Raw genomic sequence first — 26394 nt, forward strand, 5'->3', positions numbered from 1 at the left:
TTGGACAAGGAGGGGGCAGCGCCCCCCTTTTTCCTTCTCCTCCTCTCTCCCTTCCTTCCCTTCTCCTACTCCAACAAGGAAAGGAGGAGTCCTACTCCCGGTGGGAGTAGGACTCCCCCCTTGGCGCGCCCTCCTTGGCCGGCCGCCTCTCCCCCTTGCTCCTTCATATACGGGGGCAGGGGGCACCTCTAGACAGACAAGTTGATCTGTTGATCTCTCCCAGCCGTGTGCGGTGCCCCCTCCACCATATTCCACCTCGGTCATATCGTAGCGGTGCTTAGGCGAAGCCCTGCATCGGTAGCAACAACATCACCGTCATCACGCCATCATGCTGACGGAACTCTCTTATGAAGCTCTGCTGGATCGAAGTTCGCGGGACGTCATCGAGCTGAACGTGTGCTGAACTCGGAGGTGCCGTACGTTCGGTACTTGGATCGGTCGGATCGTGAAGACGTACGACTACATCAACCGTGTTGTGCTAACGCTTCCGCTTTCGGTCTACGAGGGTACGTGGACAACACTCTCCCCTCTCGTTGCTTTGCATCACCATGATCTTGTGTGTGCGTAGGAAAATTTTGAAATTACTACGTTCCCCAACAGATATGAGCAACCTCGCGGAGTCTCTTCGAGGCACGTCTGCCTACATGAACATGAGCTTCTTCAACTGGAGCCAGGAGTAGGCTCCTGACCAACCGTCGCAATGGTCTCGCCTGTTTGGGCTTGTAAAAGCCTAAGCTTGGGGGAGGTTATCAGCACTTCTACATCAAGATGTGGTGGTATTTGAACAATTTATAATGAGGTTGTATTTAAGCTTGAGGAGCTTCAAAACACTCGTGTTGGTTTGTTCCAACACTTTGCTTTTACTTGCTTTCACTAGTGCAGGCGACTGCTATACAAACGGTTTTTACCCCCTTTCCGCGATGGAGTTTTAAACCATCGCCTTGCCTGTGTGTGTGATAGGGGGGTCCTTCACACACGACCCAGAAACCGTCGTGATAGGCCCTCCGGTCACACACGCGGGGCAAAAAGAGCTCGTGTGCGATCGGGCGAGCCATCGCACACAATTATACAGGCCCAATCGTTTCCGTTTGTATATACATCCCACACAGTGAATCCAAGAAAAATGTTTTCGTTCGTTTATACATCCCACACAGTGAATCCCAGACAAACGTTTTCGTTCGTAGGTACATCACTTGACAATTTTCCCCATCACATCATCTATGATAGTGTTGCCATTGCAGACGATATTAATAATTTTATTGTTTGCGTATTGAATGCATCACGCATGGTGCCTACAAGAAACTGTGTGGCATAGGCTGTCCATCACACACACTTTTTATGTGGAAAACTTTTGCGGCCTAACGCAAATAGTTGTCTAGAGGAAGTCATGTGTGATTGTTCATTGATCCAACATGTTTACTTCCTAGAAACTCTGTGGGTTGTCTAAAGTCATCGCCCACGATGTTGTCTCAGTAACCGTTGCAATAGAAAAACCCAATTAGCAGGCTAACTGGCCTATTATTTTTAATCCATTTAGTAATCAAATTTACATTTCATATTAAGCACACCATATATTTCATTTTTGTAATACGAAACCAGGATTTCATAATTGAAATACATAAGAGTACAACATCATATAGCTTCAGCAGTCAGTTACACCATATAGCTATATAGCTAGCTACCCCATTACACAACAGCACCAAGTTTCACATGCAACATCTAAAACCTTTGGAAAATAGCATCATAGATGGTAGATAGACAGATGAATCTCATCTGGAAAACTGCTGAAGCGGAAGGCGAATATTGAGCCTTCAGTGATGTTGAAGGTCCTTGCAACTTTAGGCCAGTGACTGTGGATCATTGGACGCCCATCTTTCATCCTCTTGAGGAAGACTTCTATATTGTACCGTGGGTGTTGTATGAACACCTTCCTCGCCTCTTGACCATACAGGTAGTTTGAGAGGTAATCATCAGTGAACTGCTTTGGAAAGGCCTGGAAACAAAGATATGCATAAATACCTTCTCTAAAATTTGAAATGGCACAAAGGAATAAAAAAACAAGGTATAAGAGTTACCATCATGTAGTTCACTAATGTCTTCTTCATTGTGCAGGCAAAGATCTTGTTGTTTTGTGTTGCTAGCTTTTTTATCCTAACAATTTTTCTCAGTTTCTTAACTTGACTGATATTCATGGACATCTCATTTCCCCAATGCAAAAAATGGGTCGAATAGTGGGTCAAAATTTCTAACAGCATGACCTAGATGTGCAAGACCAAATTGTTAAAAATCTAAATATTAGAATGGTTCCTGTAATTACGCAATAATGTGTTATTAGACAAAGGACCATGCATGTGCAAACCTCGATGGTAGATCTCAGTGCCTCCCATGTTTCCTTGCAACACATATAAGGTAGTTATTGATCAGGTTAAGTGAGGGTTGGCATACTATCAGTAAAATATGTTGATGAAAAATAAACACATTGCAGATTCAGCAGATTAATTCGAGCCAAAGACATCGATCACTACTTTAGTGAATCTTCGAACAGACTCCAAGATTGTGTCTTCACCAATGTGGACATAGTCATCGATTGCATCGGCCGAACACCCATATGCCAAGACTCAAACAGCCGCCCATATGCCAAGACTCGGACAGCAGCAATGCATTTCATCATAGGGCTTGCACTTATCTCTCCACATGCATTTCTCTGAAGCTTGAACCAATCATCATATCTCTCAACGACTTCTTGCAATGGTGAGAAAAAGACTTGTGTGCATCCGAAAGCGCCGGCAAAAGTACTTCTCCGGATATGTTGGCTTTGTGGCAAAGTAGTCTCTCATGATCTTCGCATGACCTCTGATCTATCACGGTTGATGTGTATGCGGCCAAACTGTGATCCTCTCCTCGGCTGCCGAACATCATCATTGAAAATCATGCCTAAAACAGTGTCATAGTCATCATCGTCTTCTTCCTCTTCGGATGACGACGAGTCCTCCAAAGCCATCTCCCTCAACCTCTTCATGTACAATTCAAATGGCTTGGTTCAATCCAAACGGCTCGGTTCACAAACAAACGATCAAAAAACTCACCTAGTCAATTCGGCGAACACTTGCGGTGCGGTGGTGGTGCACTGGCCGGTCGGTGTCGTTCTGGCCAAACAGGCCGGCGACGACGAGAGGGAAGTAATCCAACGAATCAACAACAATGGCGACGGCGGCGACGGCGACGGTTCACCTGATTCCGGTAACGGGGACGGGGACCGAAAGGGCTGGACGTCTGGTAGGGGAGGCAACGAGGCGATAGCGGGGCCGGCGGGGGGTCGCGCCGGCAAAAGTGTGGGCGCCAAGGAGGGGGGTGCAGCAAGGGAGCGGCTCGGCTTTTACTCAACCACCAATCGGCGGAGTAAATTTAGAGAGAGGATTGGGGAGAGAAGTAAAATGTTACTCCCTTACAATGGATAAGGGATCGTCTAGGTAAATAGAAATTTTATTTCTCTAACGGTTATAAGGGATCGGTTAGAAATACCCTTAGCACCCGTACGTACATGGAGGGGCCTTACGTCGATCCAGATCGGACGGGCGGTCATCGAGGTGACTCGGCTCTGTTCTCTACTAAATCCGCGTGTTTCTGTTCTCATCTTCAGTTTTGGGAAATATGGTGGAAAACATTGCATCTCATGAAGCAAGAAGTTTTAGGCGTTTACAGATCAAATGTGAGATGTTTACTCGGCGTACTCTGAGATATGCAAACGTGAGCCAGTGAGCCATGTGTCTCTGTACTTTGCCATGATCATCTTGAGGACACGTATCGAACACATTGCAACTGATGACAAGACTAATCGAGGATCAGAAAAACTAGTTAAGCTGTCTCCGATTTCTGCAGTGGGCGAGCAGATTTAACAGCAACGCACAGAAAGATGGGGTCTCAAAATCAAAGTCTGATCCATGACGACGACGAACATACTGCTACAAACAAGATGAAAATTGAGGTTCGCAATGGAGATTGGAGATCAGCAGCAGTAGCGATGCAGAGTATTGTCTTTCTTCATCCTCTTCCTTCTTCTATCCTGTTCCCTGTGCAGTGGTGGTGGCTTGCTACGATCTGTCTCGTCAATGGCGATGGGGGAAAAAACTTGGAAGCTCGGTCAGTAGGAGGGGGTGGCGAGGGCCAGCTCGGTGCCCACTCTGCCGCCGGTCGTCGTCTTCCCGCTTTCCGGCAGGCCGACGGCGGCTCCGCACGGGAACGGCAGCGACGACGCGTCCTGCGCCGTGTGCCGGAGCTGCAGGTCCAGGCCGCCGGAGTGGGGCTGCGCTGGCTCCTGGAGGCAGACGTCAACCCTGGGGCTGCTGCTGGTGGCCGGTGGCTGGACCGGCGAGCCTGGGGCGGGGAGGAGCAGGAGCTTGGCGGAGGAGGCGGCGTTGGTGGAGGAGGCCGACGGCGGCGTGGGCGGGAGCTCGAGACTGCCGTCCATCGCGCACTCGTCGTCGTCTCTCGCCGCCGTCGGGGTCCGCGGCGACGAGGGTTGCGCCTCGTCCGGCCACTCCCTGCACTTCCCGCCGTCGCCGTCGACGTCGGCGAGCTGGTCGCCTGCGCCATTGCTCTCCTGCCTGTCAGCTTGGCGGCACTCCTTGGCGCACAGAAGAAGACGCGGCTCTGGTCCCGTGATCCGCAGCTGCTGCTGCTCCCCATCATTCAGAAACTGCATGCCCTCCTGTTCACACACACAGTAAATTAAAATTACCAAATCATTCCCAAATCTGATGCTAATTTGTAATCATCAGGCACAGAATCTTGGAGCAAATGCTATCATAACAAGAAACCAGAAACATTGTTCATTACTCATCTTGCAACTTCAGTAAGGTACTGGCAATCAAGTCAAGTGTGTGTACCTTGAGAGACAGGAAAGAAGTGGACAGAGCAGCCACCTGCTGCTCCAGCCTGGTGTTCTTCTCAAGCACAGCCTCATACTTCTCCTACACAACACATTCAGGCACATGATTAACTCATCATGAAATGCAGATGCATAGTAGCACTGTGCAAGATTGGTTAGAATTCAGATGTACCTTGAGGAACAGAACCTCCTCCTCCAGCTTGCCATTCGCCCGTGTCGCGCTGGTGTACTTCTCCTGAAAACAGATACACAGCAATGGCTTCAGCATGATCAACAATGTGGAGACAACAATTCAACCAGGAAAGTAGAATCTCATTATTCAGGTTTAACTTGGCAGGCATTTCTTGCAAGATAGCTAACTAGATAAGTATGATGAATTTTAAGCTGAGGAGTTGCAGCAGTTAGTGAAGTGTACCTCCAAGGACAGGACTTGCTTTTCCAGATTGCCATTGGCCTTCATCACACACTCATACTTGTCCTGCAAATAAGATCATCATGAGTTCAAGATCAGCTAAGGAAATACTCCATGGAACAAACAAAAAGAAAGTAAACTTTGCAATTCTTACAGCACTAGTGGAAAGAGAGATGCATTCTGATGATTAAAACTACCTATGTCAAGTGTACTGTCAAGTGTACTTTGCAGTATATCTGCAGATCATCAATGGAAATAAAAAGGAGCTTTGCCTAAACCTCGGTGTAAAAAATGTGAGAAGCAAAGCTAAGAAAGAGTGGTGTGTACTGCAGGTGTCTCTGCAATGCCTTCCCAGAGGAGACAAATTGAGAGCTAGTACAAGTGTACCATGCTTTGGAAAGGCAAACCTGCTCCTGCATCTCACAAATTTCTGATGCAGTACTGCAGTGTAGTACCATGAGGCAACCAAAACCAAGACTTGCCTCATGGAAGCAACTCAAATGTCAAAATTTCTTTCTTTCTGTGATTGAAACTCCAAAAACAAGTCTATCACAAAACCAAAACCAAAGACTTTCCACTTCCAATCCAAGCAAACTCAAATGTCAAAGTTCTTTCTTTAACTGAAACTCCAACAACACCAAAGTTTTCACAGAAGATGGAGCTCAAGGCAAAGAGTGTGCATCATAAACTGAAAGGATGGGCTATGCATGCATACCCCATTCTCCCATATTTTTTATTACAACAAATGTACATGATGCAGAACAGGGAGATGTAATTTTGACAGCAAATATACATGATGCAAACAGAGAGGTGCAAAGCAAAGAGATGCATGTCTCAGGACAGATAAGTGTGGTCACCTGATAAGGCTCATGAGAAATGCAGGCTTTGACTGCCTCGGGTTTCTTTTCATTGTTCATTGTGCCTTGATGTGCCTTCACCAGCTGCTGCATGTGCCTTCATACACAAATTCAGAGCAACAGAATTCAGTGCCAACACAAAACTGAATAGAGCAATGCAAAAATGTTGACAATTCAGCACAAGTAATCAACTGCAGCACAAATTAGCATTGCTCTATGCAGCACAAGTGCCTTCATACACAAATTGTAACAAAATTCAGTGTTAACACAACACTGGCATTGCTAGTTAATTTGCTACCTACTCTAGGCAAGAATCTTAACAGTATAGTAGCAATTCTGCACAAATGATCAACTTTAGCACAAACATTTCTTCCTCACATGGAAGAATCAATGGAAGATCGTATCAGCATTGCACTGCATTCTACAGTTAGACCAATCCAAGAAGATGAAGAAGAAATTGCAAGAGAAGATGGCAGGAGAACAGGAAAAAGGAGACCTTTTTACTCCGGCGAGCTCCTTGGTGAGCTCCTCCACCTGCATCTTTGCCTTGAGCGCGTAGCCGTCGGCGGACACGGGGTCCCCGCGCTTCCACCCTGGCGGCGGCACCCAGTACGGGTCGACGCCGACCTCCCGGCGCAGGGCGGCGAGCTCGGCCGGCTCGAGCCAGTACTCCATGGCGCCGTCGGCGGTGTGGCGGCGGCGGATGCGCTCGGCGCTGCCGCGCGGCACCTTGTCGGCGGTGTGCTTGAGGAGGTGGTCGAGGAGGCCCGTGTCGCCGACGTGCTTACGCGCCGCCTGCCGCAGCTCGCCGCGGGGGACGGTCTTGCCGGCGCGCGCGCCGAAGCGGCGCAGGACGCCGAGCAGGGACGCCTCGGCGGCCGCGTAGCGCGTGGCCGTCCACCGGTCGACCATGCCGCGCGGCACGGCCAAGGCGGCGGCGGTGGCCTCCTCGGCCTTGACTGCGCGTGGGGGCTTCGTCTCCGGCTCCTCCGTGACGGTGACGGCGCGGCCGCAGAGAGGAGCCTTGCTCTTCCTCTCCCTCTTGACGGCCACCAGCACCACCGCCGTGCGCTCCTCCTCCGGCAGGCCTCTCTTCTTCTCCGCCTTGACCGCGGTGCGCTCCTCCTCCGGCAGGCCCCTCTTCCTCTCCGTCTTGACCGCGGTGCGCTCGTCCCGGCCGCCGCCCTCCTTCTCCTCCGGCAGGTTCGTCTTCTTCTCCTTCTTGACCACCTTGCGCTCCTCCTCTGGCACCGGCGGGGTCGCCTTCTTGGCGCGCTTGGCGACGCCACGGCCACGGCGACGAACGTCGTTCCTCTTCCTCTTGGCCCTGTCCGCCCTGGCCACCACCTTGCGCTCGCTCTCTGCTTCCGGCCCCGCGTCGGCGTCGGCGTCCTCGAAAACCTCGACCTTTGGAGCGGGAGCGGGCTTTCGGACCCTCCTCTTGGGGAGGCTGAAGCTGTGGACGCGGCCGGGCTTCCTCCTCCTCCGCTTCCTCGTCGTCTTCTCCTCCGCCACGGCCGGCGCCTCGCGCTCCTCCTCCTCCTGGCGGCCGCTCTCTCCTCCCTCCTCCTCGTCCGCCCGCGTCTCCCCGAGCAGCCCGAGCAGGTCCTTGGTCTTGACGTTGCTGGAGCTCCCCTCGTCCGCGTTCGCGCTCTGGTGGACGCCGGCGGCGGGCGCGGGACGGCGATCGTGCGCGGTCTCGGCGACGACGGCGGGCGGCGCGGGCGGAGGGCGTGCGCGGCGATCGTCGTGGCGCGGGGCGCGGTGGCGGGAGACGTAGTGGACCCGCTTCCGCACGCCCCAGCCGAGGCCGGTGCCCTGGAGCGCGAGCAGGCAGAGGTGGGCGCTGGGCTTCCTCGGCAGCGGCGCAGGCGAAGGCGCTCGCGGGGACGGCGCTGGCGGTAGCGGGTCCGGGCGCGGCGCCGGGTCGCGCTCCTGCTCCTGCTCCTGCTCCTGCTCCGGCTTGGGGAGGTCGCGCTCGTGCTCCGGCTTGAGGTTGATGCCGTGGCCGTCGTGCTCCGGCTTGGGGTTGATGTCGTGGGCCTCGTGCTCCGGCTTGAGGTTGAGGTCGTCGTGGTGGTCGTCCTCGTGCTTGAAGAGGTGGTGCTTGGAGAAGTCGTAGAGGCGGGGCGCGGCGGCCCAGTATGCGTCGTCGGCGTCGAGGCCGAGGTCGTCGGCGATGGCGCGGCGGCGCAGGACGGCGGAGGCGTGGATGGCCGTGGCGCTCATCGCGTGGGCAGGCAGAGCAGGTCGCGAAGGGGAGGAGAATGGTGGATGGAGGCGAGCAGGAGCGGAGGGGGGATTGCGTTGCAAGAAAGCGAAGAGGCCGGTGGTGCAAGGGAGGGGAGGAGGGGTGGGTATAAGAAGAAGACAAAGGCGGCGAGGCCAAGAGAAGGGTGGGTGGTGTGCTGCAGGCGGGGTGGCAGGTCCGCTCCGGTCCGGTCAGAGACGAAGGGGAATGGGAAGGATGGTTGTTGGGTGGCAGCTTTGCTTTGCGAGACGAGGAGGAACACGAGACGAGAGAGGTCTTGGGCTTGATCCTATCCCTCCCCATGTCTCCTCTGTTGTGTTGGGGGATGGGAGAGAGAGGAGATTCGCCGGAAAGGAACCTGAAAAGGGATCGTCTCGGATCAAGGAAAGCAGAAAAGCACTGCACAGCAGAGAGACAGAGGAGATGAGAGATACGTACGTACGTCCGTGGTGTGCTTGCTTTATCTCTGCTCGGTTCCCGCCAAAATTCAAAACCGGAAGAAACAAGCAGCGCGTCGTCCCAATGGCTCTCTTCCCGCCAAAGAACCAAATGGTGCAAAACGACAGGCCAGAGTGTGTGTGAGGGCTAAACTAACCAAACACCCACCGTCAAAGTAAGTAAAGTAAACTGGTGTGGTAATTAAGGAGGATCACGCCGACAATTACTGGCAGGCTGATTGCCCTCTCCTGCCTCTGCTTTGCATAGCCTGTTCGTCGGTTTGCTGGAGGCTATCCCATGTCCCCCCGGCAAGGGGATTCAGGAGGTCAATTGCAAGCACCTGATCAACAACAGTAAAACCTAGACCTAGACCAACACAGGGACAGGGGAAGCAACAAAATCAACTGTAGCAGAAAGAGAAGAACCAAAGAAACAACATATACTGCCTCTTCATGCTCTACTCATCATGGGGGCCAGCCTGCTACTGATGCAGTTGTGGTGATCCTGGACACCATAAGCCCATGTGTGATGGAATTTAAACAAAGTGTTTCTGCTCATCAAGTACTAGATGCTTGTCTTGTCAACAAGGGGCCTCATCAGGCTGCTAACTATATTGGCAGTGCAACTCCAGAGCTGGGTTTCGTTTTTTTATCATGTTTCGTACCGTCAAAGGAATTAAACCGGTAGACTACTTACTACAGTACTATAAATTAATTAAGGAGGATCAAGCAAACCAAACAGCGCGACACGACAAACCTGAGCACGTACCTGACCAACCAACCAAAAGAAACCCTCACAAGGAAAAAAGAAGCGGCTCTGCTCTGGTCAAAAGCGAGCGCCAGTGCACTGCTCTCCCGCCAAAACAAGAAAGGAAGCCAAGGAAAAAAGAAAATAGAGAAAAAAAAAAAAAACAGACAGACGGAGCAAATGTAGAAACTTCCTTTTCCCATCAATTAGCAGATTAATTACCAGTCAGTAAAGGGTAAATAACACAGGCCCAAAAGTTACAGTCCTCCATTACCACTACCCTACCCGGAGCGCAAAAGCTGAGCAGCTGGAACTGGATATACCTCCTCCTACAAGCCTCTCTCTTTCATCGATCAGGCTTCTACTTCTACTCTAGATCAACATCATGGCGTGGAGGCCTTCTACTTCTGCCCACACCGGAACAACAAAAAATGGCGGGTCCACACAAGCACACGCACCGCCCTCTCTGAGCCCCGAGGCGCCGGCCGGGGGGAGCTCACGCGGTCGTGCGCGCGAGGTACTCGCCGCGTTCGTACCTTAGTCCCCGGAGCGCCGCCGAGCGCAGCAAGGGGACCAGGACGGCGCCAGGGACAACCAAGGCCTCACAGCCGCCTTCCGGTGGTGTCGTCTTCGACTGGGCGCCGCCGCCTAGGGATGCCAAGGCGGCGTTCAGGCCCAAGGAGGAGGGCTCCGTCGCGATCCTGCAACAAACAAAAGAAGCACGGGGGACGCTATTTTCAGCACATGCAAAAAAGGGGTTTCGACAGGCGATGGATGACGGCGAGGAGGAATCGCGGTGCTTACGTCAGATCAAAGCGGTCCGTGTCTGAGGTCATCGCGGCGCAGACGCCCGAGACGACCCACGGCGGGAGAGCCGCGTCCTTTATCTCCATGCTGTAGCACACGCTGCCCGCCGCAAGAGGAGGATCAGACGCTGCTGATCCAGGTTCTCCTGCATCATCCAAAACGCTAGACGAGGCCAGGCCGCTGTCGGCTTTCCTCATCTCCCTGCATATTACCTGCAAGACAATGTATTCAGGGAGGGTATGAGATTTTCCAAGTTTTTGCACAAACAAAGCGTTATAAAACATATAGTGTGGCTGGTCCAAATTTGAGTGGATGGATAAGGTGCTTCTAGACCGAGTGTTCTGCGACTTATTAACAGCGAATCCAGCAAACAAAATACTTGACACTAATGATAGTTGTAGAACCACATGGTTAATAACTGGACGTAAATGTGGGTAGGCAAAAACATTTTGCTTGCTGCCTAAGGAAGCATGCAGGAAGAAAAACAAAGTCGATGGAAATGAAACTACCTTCGGAATATGGAGGGAACCATTTTGAAATGGCACCGGTGAATATAGCACTGGGACGTCTGTGGCAGATAATGAATTCAGAAAGGACCTGGAAAAAGAAATCACAAGATTAGATTACACAACATGAAAAACCAGGGGGTTAAAAGGAACAGAGTGATTATTACAGATTAAGCGCCCTACTTGTAGTTCAACAAGACATCATATAAGCCATGAACGCTCTTATTGCCAGTAAATGAAAGGAGTGACTGCGTGGTGTTGTCCACCTCGGATAAAGCATCTATATGAAGTGTCTGCCCATTCAATAGAAAACAATCACCGTCAGTTACTAGCTGCAGCCTTACCAGAGCAAATAAAGGCAAGTTGAAGAATCAAATAGAACCTGGCCCAGGTTGAGTGTTCGGATTTTTGAGAATTCGATCAGGTCGTCTTCGGTAGCCTGCTCCATTTCGGCCTTGCAAAGGGGCATAGAAAAGGAAACACCCTGCAACAATGCAGTCATATGGTCACACAATTATGATCATAAGTGACAATGATGTTTTAACCCAGTACAAAGCTTGAAATCAACACGTCCTAGATTGGCCTGGAGCAATTCGATGCCCTAGAGACCAACATACCAAGTTAATATTTTATTCCTATTATGGTACTCCCTTCTAAACTAATATAAGACATTTTAGATCACTAAAGTAGTGACCTAAAACGTCTTATATTAGTTAACAGAGAAATACCAAATAAGTGTAGAAAATTGACTTCAACAACCAAAAAGATGTTTCTTTCAGTAAAATGGGCAAACAGAAGAAGCATTGGGTTTAATCACAAAAGTCTTAAATCTTTATTCACATGTGGAACTAGTATCATGTTGAAACTCATATGTCACAAGTCCCCAAAAAAAATGAAAGTGGAAATGAAGAAATCTAGAATAGACTTGCCAACCAATAAGTCGATCTACTTGAGTGAAGAAACATTTAGAAGTTGGAAGCAGTAATGTACATAATGGTAGGTCTGTAACAGAAATATGGCACTGTAATAGGGATTTTAAAAAGAAATGTGAAACGATGGTGAGGTCGGAAAAACAAAATGAAGGACTGACCTGTTTTCGTAGTAGTGACCTCATGCCACGTGTAGATTGTGATAGGTAGGCATTACAGGACTGCTTCTCCAAACAGTTTCCGCTGATAAATAGAGCAACAAATTGTGCCGTACAAACTACAATAGCAAAAGTAATGTTCAGTAAGATGAATGAGGGTGAGCCATAGAGTAACAGTCTAGTAGAACCTAAAGATTCAATACTTGCAAGGAAAATGAAATATAACTGCAAGTGAAGGTGATCTTGAGACAAATGTGGAATCTTAACATGTTCAGAATTCATTATGTACAAAAACAGTTAAATTTTCCATATATATGACTTATCAAATTATTATGAAGGATTGAGGTCTGAGGAGCAAGAAGATACCATAGAAGATATTCAGCAGATTCTTCCGGAACATGTAGTAAAGATTCTGAAAAGAATCTTCCCAATCCTGATACCTTTTGTGAATGAAATCTTTTTCTACATGCCACAAGGAGAAAAGGTAAAGAGATACATCCACAAAAGTACGGGGATATTTTATCTTGAAAAGCACACAATAGATCAGGTCTAGTAATTACCTCCTCGTGCAGTTGATGAGAGCATAGCAGATACAATGGGAGCAGGTAACATGGATTGTGGGTATACCCATGACTGCAGTGCCTTCGAGAACAAGAATTCCTTGTTGCTCTCTTGCCTCGTGCGTCCTGAACTTTGAGACCTACCTCCAGCAACAGTGCCCCTACAACTTGTACTCAAATTGTGACACCTGTTGCAGGCAAGAGTTATTATACTTTGGACCTTTGAGGCAGAAATCTAAACAAAACTAAACGAAAACGACAGGGTTCAATTTGCAAGTACGTTTCAATTAATTTCCCTAGCAACCGCATGCTGTACTAGACATGATATCACTTGGAGCACTGGATCATACAGACACCAATACTTCATTCAAATTTCTGGCTAAAACTTACAGGTGTAGTAACCATACAATGAGACTAAATAACCAAGAGACACATACCATTACATATCTAATTTTCAGAGTGTCAATCTAAGACATGTCACCGGGTCAATCAAGATACTCATGAACTTTCTCTGGGAACGGTGCATTTTCTAAATGAAAACAAGAAAGAAGCTAATGCATACGCACCACTTCACAGAAGATGATGAAACAAACTGCAGGGTTGTCTTCAAGGTGAGATCCAAAGGAGCTCTTTTTCCTGGTATTGTGATCTTGGAAGGGCACACCTCTGAAGACTTCAAAGGAACATCACCAGCCTGTATGTTAGTGCCACTGGAAGCTCCAGAAGCACCACGAGCTCCGAACCCTTTCATCACTTTGTCCTACACAGAGCACTAGAAATATTAGAGGATGAGTTAATAAATACATATACTGTAGTGCACTAGGTGGATGCTCCTAACCATGTCAAATTTGCTAGAGCCAGCCTGCTTCTCATCGCCAATGTGAAGCTCTGATACACTCCGCAAAGCATTCTTGCTGCATTTTTCAGCTTTCCTAAAACCTGGTTTTGCTGCTTCCGCGAGCGATGGAACAGAAGAGTCCAACTGGGCAGAGTCGCCATTGCTGCTGAATTTTGGGGGGAAAAACAATCCAAATAAGAGCATGGACATGGCATGAAACAAGATCAACTGTCTCTGATAAAATAATTACCGTGAAAACGGAGATTCTGCAGACTGTGAAGCCGTTACAGCATCAGCAGACTTGGGAGCCTTCTCATTGTTCAGTAAAGCATCCTGCTTTCAAGACATTATAACAAGTTGCTTATATAACAAAACAAGTGCAACACGATGCTGTCAAATACTTGCAGAGCAAGGAGCAGCATTATGGCTGGCAAAATGAACAACGTCTAACCTTACAATTTTCCTTCCCGGCGTTTCTGGATTTTTTAACTGGGAACACCTCTGTGACACGAGTGCTGATGTATTTGGATATTTTCTGCTGCTCTGGGTTCCGAGGCGCATTGCTTGGCCTATACCCACAAGATTAATCAGGCATCAAATTTCCCAACAAAGCAAACACTTTATACCTATCAAACGCCGCGGAAGGGAGTGACTGATCATTGGCAACCTTTTCAGACATGCGTCGCTTCAACTGCTCTTCCTGCAGGAATCAATCAATGGAACAAGTTTCAGTGTTCATCTGCGACCTTGTAGAATATAATGCTTGCAGCAGGATTTGCTACATTTTTAGTGTGTAATGTGGCAGTGTGAAGTGGAGACGAAGCTCTAGCAGGGCTCAGGCCTCATATTTCCCCTTCATAAGATCAAATCACTCTCCTAAAATCGATGAAATACGGAGCCTATGGTTCTTCATAACGGATTCATAAGTGGAAAACTGACAGTGCGGTTAATTTGCAGCGCACTTAACTATACATATGTATGTATACCAATTAGTAGATTACAATGCTTCACTGCATCAAACGCTTGGCTAAATTCTGGTGCAGTGCAGCTACTCTCTGGCTGAAACCTAAGCGGCGTAAACGGTTGGATATGGGTAATAAACCCCTTTCTTTCAAAATAACTGCAGCGCTGCATCTCTGGATTGTAGCGACAAGGAACTAAGCATGGATTGGAGGTATTATGTAAAAAAAAGGGCGGGGGGGGGGGGGGGGGGGGGGGGGGGGGGGGGGTGGGGAGGATTGGGGCATTACTCGCAGCTCGGAGGGGGTCTTCCGCTTCATCCTCGGGGCCTCGGCCGGCCTCCCGATGAACGCGCCGCCGCTCGCCGCGGACTCGACGGCAGCCTGCGCCATTAGACTGCCGCCAGCATCCGAAACCCCTCCCAGGCCACGCCTGGCCCGGCCTCACTTTCGCACCGTCCCGGACGCGGCGGCGGAGGCGGGAGACGGGGGACGCGGAGGAGGGTTTCTTTTGGGTAGGCCGCGGAGGCGGGATTGATTGGAGACGGCGGAGCGAAGCGGAAGCGGAAGCGGGAGCGGGCGGGCGGCGGAGAGGGGAGGGAAAGATTTTCCCCACCGGGCGACGGGAGGGAGAAACGAGTAGAGAGAAGCCGAAAGTTTCGGGGGAATTTCGGCCCAGCCCGCGCTGCATCCCTCCCACGCCCATGCCCCGCACCAATTGTCTCAAAAACAAATTCCTCTTCTACCCCTAAAAAACAATTTCCTTTTTTTCAACGCGGTACAATCGAAATCACTCACATACACGAGCATACACTACCCCTATGACGCACGCGCGCACACGCTACCCCTGTGAGTACCTCCCAGAGATTGAGCCGGCATAGCATCCTGAGATTTTACCAAGTCACCAAAGGCGCCTTGCAGTCGACGGGATCCACACTGAATGAACAAAGCGGGAAGCCTGAAATAAATCCAGCAATAATGCGAGCACCAATGTCAAGTTTAAGACTTAAACTCTGGTGGGATTGGGATATCACTGTCCTCCTAACCATCCAACCACATATTGGTTCGTATTTCCTCTTCTTTGTGGGACCCATCCAACAAGCAAGTAGCAAGTTCACTAAAACACACCTCAAAAATCTACGGTCTATCTATCTACTACTCCTGTAAAAATCAAAAGTGTTGTAAATTGCCCCTTCTCGGGTACGAGGGACAAGACAGAAGTACTTCCTCCATAACTTGAAGTGAGCCTCACAACCCAGGAACATCTCACAGAGGGCAACGTAGCCCGGGATATGCAGAATGGCCCCCGGGGTGACATGGTGGAGTTGGATCCCATAGAATTCTAATAAACCCCTCGGGAAGGGATGGATGGGGGAAGCCTAAACCTCGTAAGAGAAAGGGCGCAAAGCATACCCTCTCTTCCCCCCCCCCCCTCCCGTGGTGCGGGGAAGTTTTCCGCGAAGGCCTCCCATTCACAGAAGTCAATCCGGGGCGGGTGGATGTGAGATCTGATGCAGGTAGATACCCCTGCGCCTCAAGGCTGCTCAATCCCATTCGGGAAATGAAACAACTCGCCCAGTCACCTTCAAGGGGGGCGTGAGGGCGCGAAGAGGAGCCTGGGGCGCTCACCATTGTTCAACACTTGTTGAATCTGGCTTTTTAGTGGTTTGGGAGCGGGGTGCAACAACTTTCACGCCCTTAGCCTGTTAAATAGGCGTCTTCCCTTGGCTCATAAGGGGCATTTCTGTAAAAGACGGTCGGACCGTTTGCTTTCCTCCTACGCACGAAAATCGAGCGGTGTCATTAAGACTAGATGAAGGAAACAATACGATGAGCTCCGCAATGTCTCGCTGACCGAAGTGTTGGAGGTGGGCGAGCAATCATCAGCCGAATATAGATGAAGGAAGGAACTCGCCCCTCAAGCCGAAGACTTTAAGAAGCATGGAGCTGAAGGAGATTTCAACCTCGACGTTGGAGGCAAGTTCGGGGGCTGCTGAGGGTGTCCTGGACTAAGGGGTCCTCGGGCTACCGGCCTATCTCTCATGGGCCGGACTGGTGGGCCCCTCTTGATTCATCAAAGGAGGGCCGGATTGTAGGCGGCCCCGGACTATGGAAGGAGATCTCCGAAGACTTGGCGTATCATCAGAGTCTTGTTAGCGAAATCGGCATGTTTATCCTCCAATGATGATCGACCATGTGTAACCCTAGGTACCCCTGGTGTCTATATAAACCAGAGGATTTAACCTGTGCGGGAAGAACTATTACTACCATACCCACCTACAGTTTAGTTCATCCGATCTCGTGGTAGATCAACTCTGTAATTTTCATACACATACATCAATACAACAAAGCAGGACGTAGGGTTTTACCTCCTCGAGAGGGCCCAAACCTGGGTAAATTGTGTCTATGTGTTTCCTGTTACCCATCGATCCAAGATCCACAGTTCGGGACCCCCTACTCGAGATTAGCTGGTTTTGACACTGATGTCCATGAGGATCCGAGCATCGACGTGCGTGTTATCTTCTCTCTCACATGGAGCAAGCCGTTTTGGATGGGTGGCCTATAGATTGCTCACAGATGTGTGGTTTGTGAAGAGATAAGGTCTTGCGCAGTAAAAAAGAGGATGAGCTGAGCGGCGCTTAGGACCGACTCGTCATGCGCAACACTCAAGAGCGACCGGCCGAGCGTTCCGTCGGCCGACCGATTTTAAGTGTTCCCCTTTTTTATAACACATACACTAAAGAGTTGTGGATGGAGAAAGTCGACCACGTAAAAAAACAGAACCTTTGAGTAGTTGGGGGAGGGGTGGCGGACGCGGTGGACGACCCATGTGCTTGAGAAGAAAATAAAAAGATCAAACGCTAGGGCCTGGCCCATGTGCTAGTGATTGATCGATCTAGAAAGGCTTGACAAAAGTGAAACTCGATTGATCTGGAAAGGCTTGATGAAATAGGGTAGAACAGGGGGCACCCCTATATCTCGGCTTCAGCGAGTCCAGCTTCTGACTCGCTGAAGGAGCGAGCAAGATGAGCCGGCCCACACGCGCGGGAGGCCATGACCTCTTTGTCTATTTTTTTTATGTTCTTTGTTTTCATTTTTTGCTTCATTTTTGTACTTCTGTTTATAATTTGAAATATTCAAAATATATTACAAAAGCACTCTACAAAAACATTTGAAAAATGTTGAACATGTATAGAAAATTTGTTGATTATGCATTGAAAGAATGATGATTTTTTTTATCATGTATATAAAAATGTTGATCAAGCATTTGAAAAAAAATGTTGAACAATTATTTGCAGAATGTGAATCAAAATTTTGGGAAATGTTAAATGTGTATAAAAAATGTTGACAATGTATTAAAAATGATGATTTTTTTATCATGTATATAAAAATTTTAATCATGCATTTGAAGAAATACCAAACAAGTGCTAAAAAAATTTAATAGTCAAGCATTTAGAAAATGTTAAATATGTATAGAAAAAATGTTGACAATGTATTAACAAAAGTTAAACTTTTCATTTGGAAATTGTTATTCCAGCATTTAAAAAATGTATATAAAAATGTTGATCAAGTATTCAAAAAATGTTAATCAAACATTCAAAAAATTTAGAAATATGTATAGAAAAAATATTGGCCATATGTTAAAGAAATGTTAAATTTATATTTAAAAATGTTAAATGTGTATTACAAAACTGTTGTTTACATATACAAAAAATGTAGAATGGAACCGAAAGAAACAAAAGAAACCAAAAAATGAAAATAAACCAAATAGAAAATAAATTCATAGAAACAAACGCAAAAAGAATTAAAAAGCGGAGAAAAAACAGAAAAAATAAATAAGAAAAACCCTAATAAAACCGGTTGCTATTGCGTGCGTCCTTGTTCGGTTCCTTGAGATTTGAAGGAGTTTGAAAGGGATTGAGAGTGATTAAACCCCCTACAAGTCAAAATCCACCTCAATCCCCTTCAGTCCTCCCCAACCCCCTTATAGGAGAGATTAACCAAACAAGCCCTCAATAAGGACACCCCCTACCACTAGACACGGACGAGAAGCAGGCGGAGTGGCTAGCAACGCCGGACTTCTCCCTGGACGTACTGGCATCAATACCTTTATATCCAAAAAAATAGAAATTCAATAGGCTTGGTTAGCTCAAAGAAAAAGAAGAAGAAAATCAATAGGCTTGGTCAGAAAATCGTAGAGGAGGTGGGCGACGCGGGTTGGGACGGGCCACGCCTGCGTTCACCTTCTTAACTAATTCATACTAAATCAGAAAAATGCAAATAAGATACCAAAATGTTCGGAAAAACATCACCTATATGTCAGTGTCATTTGCATTCATGAAAAAAGTGTTGGAAAGTGCAGATCCGAGTTTTAGCTCTTTTGATACCACCATGAATAGTAAACTCTAAAAAAATAAAAAAATAAATGGTGGCAAAGAACGACAAATGTTCTAAGTGCTTGCCAAGTTTCATCAGGGAACAATATTGGTGGAAGTCGTGGCAAAAAAATAATCTATTTTGGAGTGCTGATTGTTTTTTTGCCACGACACCCACAAATGTTATTCCCTGATGAAACTTGGCAGGCACTTAAAACATTTGCCATTCTTTGCCACCAAATTTTTTTGAATTTTTTGAACTTTTTTAGATTTTACTATTCATGGTGGTAGCATAAGAGCTAAAACTCGGACGGGCACTTTCCAACACTTTTTTCATGAATGCAAATGACACTCACATATAGGTGATCTTTTTCCGAACATTTTTGTATCTTATTTGCATTTTTCTGATTTAGTATGAATTAGTTATGAAGTTTTCAAACTGACGGTCAGGTCAAAGGGCAAAAGCATAAGAGGAGCAAATTGACTTGGGTGACTTTTGGGAATTAGGGGTAAAACAGACGAGTGGGACACAACTAGGGGCATAAATCTAATTATCCATAAAAAAATCATTAAAACATCGCGAACCAACCTGTGGTTGAATGTTAGGAGCACAATGGTACTCCCAACCCACCAGAGTTCAACTTCTAGTCTTGACATTGGTGTTCATATTTTCCTGAATTTATTTTCGGCCTTCCAGTGATGTGCGTTTAGTGTTCGGAGGCATTCCCGTTGACTACAAAGGAGTCTGTGGTGACTCCGTTAATCTCAAGATGATGTGCCGGCCCAGTCTCCCGAAGGTGCTTATATGAGTGAGTGTATGTATAAGCGTTGTGTTAGTTTTTTGAAGGAACACACCTTTAAATATATTTTTGAGAATCAAGCACCTCTATAACTACTGGTGACGAGTGATGATTTCGTTTCCTTGTTTAAATAATAGACTTGGTTGGAAGCGTGTGACAAATGTGGAAAACAGTCCAAACAATTGAAAAGAAAAACAACAGGCTTGGTCGGAAAATGGTAGACGAGGAGGGCGATGCGGGTTGGGTCGTGCCACGTCTGCGCTCATCTTCTTAACGGAACCCCGTGCCCGAGGCCAAATTGGAGGCCTGGGCCAACCAAGACGACACCGACTAGGGCTGGCCTTCGCCGCCCCTATAAGAAGAAGGAAGACGCGGTGTCGTCCCCTCCCCCAATCTCAATCACCTCGAGTCGGAAGCTAGGGTTCCAAATCGACACTTCGCCACTTTCCTTTTGGGAAGGGCTCTTCGGTCACCAATTGAACCGTTTCTTTGGAGGGGCAAGAGAGAATTCAGGCCTCCCCCTCCTAGTTGGATCGAGCAGGGGGCGTCCTCAATATAGAACCACTCCAAGGTCCACCTCCTCGGCATCCTTCTTGGGAGTTCCTACCGGATACCCCGTCCCGGCTATGCACCACACTTTGGCTCTACCGACTTCGTAAATTGCCCCTTCTCGGGTACAAAGGGACAAGACAGAAGTACTTCCTCCATAACTCGAAGTGGGCCTCACAACCCAGGAACATCTCACAGAGGGCAACGTAGCCCGGGATATGCAGAATGGTCCCCGGGGCGAGATGGTGGAGTTGGATCCCATAGAATTCTAATAGATGGATGGGGGAAGCCTAAACCTCATAAGTGAAAGGGCGAAAGCATACCCTCTCTCCCCCCATGGGGCGGGGAAGTTTTCCGCGAAGGCCTCGCCGTTCGCAGAAGTCAATTCGGGGCGGGTGGATGTGAGATCTGATGCAGGTAGATACCCCTACGCCTCAAGGCTGCTCAATCCCATTCGGGGAATGAAGCAGCTCGTCCAGTCACCTTCAAGGGGGCCGTGAGGGCGCGAAGAGGAGCATGGGGCGCTCACCATTGTTCAACGCTTGCTGAATCTGGCTTTCTGGTGATTTGGGAGCAGGGTGCAACAACTTTCACGCCCTTAGCCTGTTAAATAGGCGTCTTCCCTTGGCTCATAAGGGGCATTTGTGTAAAAGACTGTCAGACCGTTTGCTTTCCTCTGACGCATGAAAATCGAGTGGTGTCATTAAGACTAGATGAAGGAAACGATACGACGAGCTCCGCAATGCCTCGCTGACCGAAGTGTTGGAGGTGGCCAAGCAGTCATCAGCCGAATATAGGTGAAGGAAGGAACTCGCCCCTCAAGCCGAAGACTTTAAGAAGCATGGAGCGGAAGGAGATTTCAACCTCAGCGTTGGAGGCAAGTTTGGGGGCTACTAAGGGTGTCCTGGACTAAGGGGTCCTCGGGCTGCCGGCCTATCTCTCATGGGCCGGACTGGTGGGCCCCTCTTGATTCATCAAAGGAGGGCCGAATTGTAGGTGACCCCGTACTATGGAAGGAGATCTTCGAAGACTTGGCGTATCATCCATGTCTTGTTAGCGAAATCGGCATGTTTATCCTCTGATGATGACCGACCATGTGTAACCCTAGGTACCCCTGGTATCTATATAAACCAGAGGGTTTAACCCGTGGGGGGAGAACTATTACTACCATACCTACTTACGGTTTAGTTCATCTGCTCTCCTGGTAGATCAACTCTGTAATTGTCATACACATACATCAATACAGCCAAGCAGGACGTAGTGTTTTACCTCCTCGAGAGGGCCCGAACCTGGGTAAATTGTGTCTATGTGTTTCCTGTTACCCATCGATCCAAGATCCACAGTTCGGGACCCCCTACTCGAGATCAGCTGGTTTTGACACTGATGGCCATGACGATCCGAGCATCGACGTGTGTGCTCTCTTCTCTCTCACATGGAGCAAGCTTTTGGATGGGTGGCCTATAGATTGCTCACGGATGTGTGGTTTGTGAAGAGATAAGGTTTTGCGCAGTGAAAAAATAGGATGAGTTGAGCGGCGCTTAGGACCCACTCATCATGCGCAACACTCAAGAGTGACCGGCCAAGCGTTCCGCCGGCCGACCGATTTTAAGTGTTCCCCTTTTGTTTATAACACATACATTAAAGAGTTGTGGAGGGAGAAAGTCAGCCACGTAAAAAACAGAACCCTTGAGTAGTTGGGGGAGGGGTGACGGACGTAGTGGACGGCGATTTTTTTGAAACTATGATGGTTTTTATAGCAAATTCGCAAACTATACACCCTAATGCAGGAAAATCAAAAGTATCACCCCGTCGGCCTCCTGCTGGCCGAAGAGGGACTTTTCGGCCAACCGTTGGCCAAAGAGTCCCTCTTCGGCCAACGGTAGGCCGAAAAGTGCTCTTCGGCCAACACCTGCTCTCCTGTTTTAGAAAATTCATATCAATTAGGATTTTTAGTATTTTAATTTGATTCTTTTTGCATTAGATTAGAAATTTTATGAAGTTTCTGTAGATATCAAGTTTGACTAGATTTGAAAGTTTGAATTTGAATTTTCATGAATTTGCTCAAATCACTAGATTGCCTATAATTTGAGCTAGGAGTATTTTTTAGATGATTCTTTTTGCTACTGGTTCTTTGTGACTTTGTTTATCCGTAGTAATTATTTGGCGAATTTTATAATTATTTAAAATTAGGTTTTTATGAAAACAGTTCTGTTTTAGCATTTTATAGGTTTTGTGCTATTTCTTTTAGTTTTAATTGCTTTAAATTGTTTAGTTTAGTTTTTTGACATATTCTTTTAGTTTCTGTTAAGTTATCAGTAGCTATTTTATTTTAGTATTTTTTTGTATTTTATTTCTTTTATCCTACTAGAAAACTTGTTTTGACCTTCATTGGAGTTTATCTTTGAAAGTTCCTTATAAAACCTGTACAACCATTGCCGTTTTATACACGAAAAAATATATACTTTCCCGTAATCTTTTTCCCTCCATTTTCTTTCCCGCCATTTTCTCCCGCCATTTTCTTTCCCGACATTCTCTCCTGCCACACTAAGGAGTGCTGCATCGACCGAGGATGACGATGATGCCTTCATGTGGAGTGTGAAGATAGAACGCTAGGGCCGGGCCGATGTGCTAGCGATTGATCGATCAAGAAAGGCTTGACAAAAGTGAAACTCGATTGATCCGGAAAGGCTTGATGAAATAGGGTAGAATAGGAGGCACCCCTACATCTCGGCTTCAGCGAGTCTAGCTTCCGACTCGCTGAAGGAGCGAGCAAGATGGGCCGGCCCACACACGCGGGAGGCCACGACCTCTTAGTCTATTTTTTACGTTTTTTGTTTTCATTTTTTGCTTTATTTTTGTACTTCTGTTTATAATTTTAAATATTCAAAATATATTACAAAAGCACTCTACAAAAAACATTTGAAAAATGTTGAACATGTATAGAAAAATTGTTGATTATGCATTGAAAGAATGATGATTTTTTTATCATGTATATAAAAATGTTGATCAAGCATTTGAAAAAAGAATGTTGAGCAATTATTTGCACAATGTCAATCAAAATTTTGGGAAATGTTAAATGTGTATAAAAAAATATTGACAATGTATTAAAAAATGATGATTTTTTATCATGTATATAAAAATTTTAATCAAGCATTTGAAGAAATATTGAACAAGTGCTGAAAAATGTTAATAGTCAAGCATTTAGAAAATGTTAAATGTGTATAGAAAAAATGTTGACAATGTATTAAAAAAAGTTAAACTTTTCATTTGAAAATTGTTATTCCAGCATTTAAAAAATGTATATAAAAATGTTGACAAAGTATTCAAAAAATGTTAATCAAACATTTAAAAATATTAGAAATATGTATAGAAAAAATATTGGCCATATGTTAAATTTGTATTTAAAAATGTTAAATGTGTAGTACAAAACTGTTGTTGACATATACAAAAAATGTAGAATGAAACCGAAAGAAACAAAAAAAAATGAAAATAAACCAAAGAGAAAAATAAAATAAAAAATAAAATCATAGAAACAAACGCAAAAAGGAATAAAAAAGTGGAGAAAAAAAGAATAGAAAATAATAATAAGAAAAACCCTGATAAAACCGGTTGAAATTGCGTGAGTCCTTGTTCGGTTCCTTGAGATTTGCAGGAGTTTGAAAGGGATTGAGAGTGATTGAACCCCCTACAAGTCAAAATCCACCTCAATCCCCTTCAGTCCTCCCCAATCCCCTTATAGGAGAGATTAATTAACTAAAACAAGCCCTCAATAAGGACACCCCCTACCACTAGACACGAACGAGAAGCGGGCGGAGTGGCTAGCAACGTCGAACTTCTCCCTGGAGGTACTGGGATTGAAACCCGCGCGATCTCCTTTTGCTCATGCTTTTGTTTTTAATTAAAAGTGCAAGACATAGCTTGCGTGGAACAGGTTATATCCAAAAAAAAAGAAATTCAATAGGCTTGGTTAGCTCAAAGGAAAAGAAAAAAAAAACAGGCTTGGTCGGAAAATCGTAGACGAGGAGGGCGACGCGGGTTGGGCCGGCCCACGTCTGCGTTCATCTTCTTAACGCGGAAGGCCGTGTTCGAGGCCGAGTTGGAGCCCTGGGCCAACCAAGACGACACCGACTAGGGCTGGGCTCCGCCGCCCCTATATAAGAAGAAGGAAGACGCGGTGCCTTCCCTCCCCAAATCTGAATCGCCTCGAGTCGGAAGCTAGGGTTCCAAATCGGTCGAAAAATCCCCAAATCGCTTAGATCGAGAGATGGCGACTGCGCCCGCGCGTCTTGATGGGAAGAAAGGGTCCTGCAAGAAGGACGAGGAGGTACAACTCAACTCAGCGGCTTGTGGTGCCCATGTCAAGTCGAAGGTGGCTCCGGCGAAGAACACGATGCCGAGCGAGTGGGTTGACCACATCCTCCGCTGGAAGAAGCCTCCCACCGCCAACCGAAAGGGTGCGACCACTGACGAGTTGCATGATGATCTTGTCGATTTCCAGCAGAGGCTCCAGAAGGAGCTGGATGACAAGGGCTACGTTGAGGTCCCCGACGACCACGAGGAAAGGATCACCCGAGCCAACGATAACGCATACACGCAGGCATATTTTGAGATGTATGGCTCCTATCCTCCGCCTGAGCTCTGCTCAGCCTGAACTCGCCGCAGGGCCTTGTTGTTTTACCGTCTATCTATCTAGGACTATCGCACTACCTTTGTCCAGCCCTGATGAGGAAGGTGTATGACGGTGACGCGCCATTGGCTCGCATCAGTATTTGTAGTCGTTGCTAGGTGGTCTACGGACATGAATGTAATTTATTTTACTTCCCTCCTTTCCGGTTTATAAGGCATGCGTGCATCTCTAGATCTATAATTTGACCAACATTAGATGAGTTATACTTGTATAGTCTAAAAATTATACCATTAGAAAGTATATGATTCGAAGTTTCTAATATTTTTTGTGATATATAACTTGTATTATGTTTGTCTATTTGTCAACCTAGATATACGCGCGAGAAGCGCTTCGGTAGACACACCCCCCTCCACACACACACAACGTAGAAGGGCATAATGGTTATACGGAAGAAACGTATCCCCACCTCCTATCGTATTGTATAGACCGACGGACGTATACCTCTACGCATGAAAAAAAAAGATCTTCTCGCCCACCCGACGATCACGCTTGTCACGTTCCATTCTCCAACTGTGCGATCGCCGCCGCCTGAACCCCATCCGACGGTGCATCTGATCGTCGTCGTCCGACGGCGCCTCTGTTGCGACTGACCGCGCTGTCGGCCCCCGCTGCGGATCCGGCCCACGTCGGCGACGTCTACACCGCCGCCCTCATCTTGCACGTCGCCGCCGTCTTGCATCTCACCCTCGTCTTGCACGTCGGCGCCGGCTAGACCCCTGCCTGAAGGCCCGTCGTCCTACGCCGGCGACGTCTACACCGAGGCCCAAGGTTTGCCATCTAACCTCGTCATCTAAACCTAGCATGCTAGACGCTGGAAGTGATGAGTTGATATAGTGATCTAGGGTTTCGGGTTCATGTAAACATGCCGTTGCAGTGCCGCCTCCACGGACGACCGCATAATAAAATCACTTTCAATGTTATGCAGTTTCGTGAGTTAGATGTGTTGTCATGGACGAACAAACCACATTCACGAGGGATGAGAATGGTGCTGATAAGGTGACTCGGAGTGACAGCGCTATTTTTAACGAAGATGATGATAGCAGCGGCAATGATTCCATTTTGTCATATGATATCTTACCTCCGGAGGATTTTGACAATAATGAACATGGCGCAAACAGTGAAAATGTAAGTGGCGTATATTTTGATTTCATTAATAAATTTGCAAAGTATTGTATGGCTAACTATTTATGTATGTATACAAATTTGCACGAAGATGTGGATGTTGACAATGTGTAAAATAGTTTGCAGGAATCATTCGCAGATAACTTGAGCCAGGTTCGTTTATAGATGTTGTACATTGATCAATAGTATGAATTAAATGATAGTAATTGACATATATATTTTCATATGATTTTTGTAGGAGGAGTCAGATGGTCCTAGCGGCGATCACAATGAGGGAGAGATGAACATTGAGGAGGTTCGAAGGCAGTAGCACATGCTGGAGACACATTGGAAGGTCATGGCTATGACCTTTCGGTCGCAAGGGGATGCATACATATTCTACAACAATCATGCCAAAGAGCACGGGTTTACATCAGGAAAGAGAAGATCAAACGAGGTGCTGCAGGAATGATACGGTACCGGCGGTTTCTTTGCTCTAGGGCAGGGAGAAGGTAGAGCAAGTTCATAACC

At 47.3% G+C, this 26394-nt stretch overlaps 2 protein-coding genes across 3 annotated transcripts; both read right to left on the bottom strand.

Annotated features, from left to right (window-relative positions):
• Nucleotides 1–3738: 3738 nt before the first annotated feature.
• On the bottom strand, nucleotides 3739–8500 carry LOC120963809 (protein AMEIOTIC 1 homolog). The gene is made up of 6 exons (XM_040388325.3): nucleotides 6654–8500; nucleotides 6158–6254; nucleotides 5304–5366; nucleotides 5061–5123; nucleotides 4887–4970; nucleotides 3739–4708 (listed from the first exon to the last, which is right to left on the bottom strand). The coding sequence occupies exons 1-6, from the start codon at nucleotides 8384–8386 to the stop codon at nucleotides 4142–4144; spliced, it is 2607 nt and encodes an 868-aa protein (XP_040244259.1). The 5' UTR covers nucleotides 8387–8500; the 3' UTR covers nucleotides 3739–4141.
• Nucleotides 8501–9776: 1276 nt separating this feature from the next.
• On the bottom strand, nucleotides 9777–14975 carry LOC109738419 (uncharacterized). Of its 2 annotated transcripts, none has more exons than XM_045228288.2 (14): nucleotides 14642–14975; nucleotides 14018–14091; nucleotides 13843–13960; nucleotides 13642–13724; nucleotides 13392–13554; nucleotides 13120–13313; nucleotides 12554–12741; nucleotides 12360–12455; nucleotides 11997–12112; nucleotides 11289–11390; nucleotides 11090–11199; nucleotides 10910–10997; nucleotides 10398–10612; nucleotides 9777–10294 (listed from the first exon to the last, which is right to left on the bottom strand). In XM_045228288.2, the coding sequence occupies exons 1-14, from the start codon at nucleotides 14741–14743 to the stop codon at nucleotides 10090–10092; spliced, it is 1854 nt and encodes a 617-aa protein (XP_045084223.1). In that variant the 5' UTR covers nucleotides 14744–14975; the 3' UTR covers nucleotides 9777–10089. The 2 variants fall into 2 exon arrangements, with proteins under 2 accessions (XP_045084223.1, XP_045084222.1); XM_045228287.2 differs by having other exon boundaries at nucleotides 13392–13557.
• Between the last annotated feature and the right edge of the window lie 11419 nt (nucleotides 14976–26394).

Source organism: Aegilops tauschii, chromosome 5 (genome assembly GCF_002575655.3).
Source record: "Aegilops tauschii subsp. strangulata cultivar AL8/78 chromosome 5, Aet v6.0, whole genome shotgun sequence".
Taxonomy (NCBI): domain Eukaryota; kingdom Viridiplantae; phylum Streptophyta; class Magnoliopsida; order Poales; family Poaceae; genus Aegilops; species Aegilops tauschii.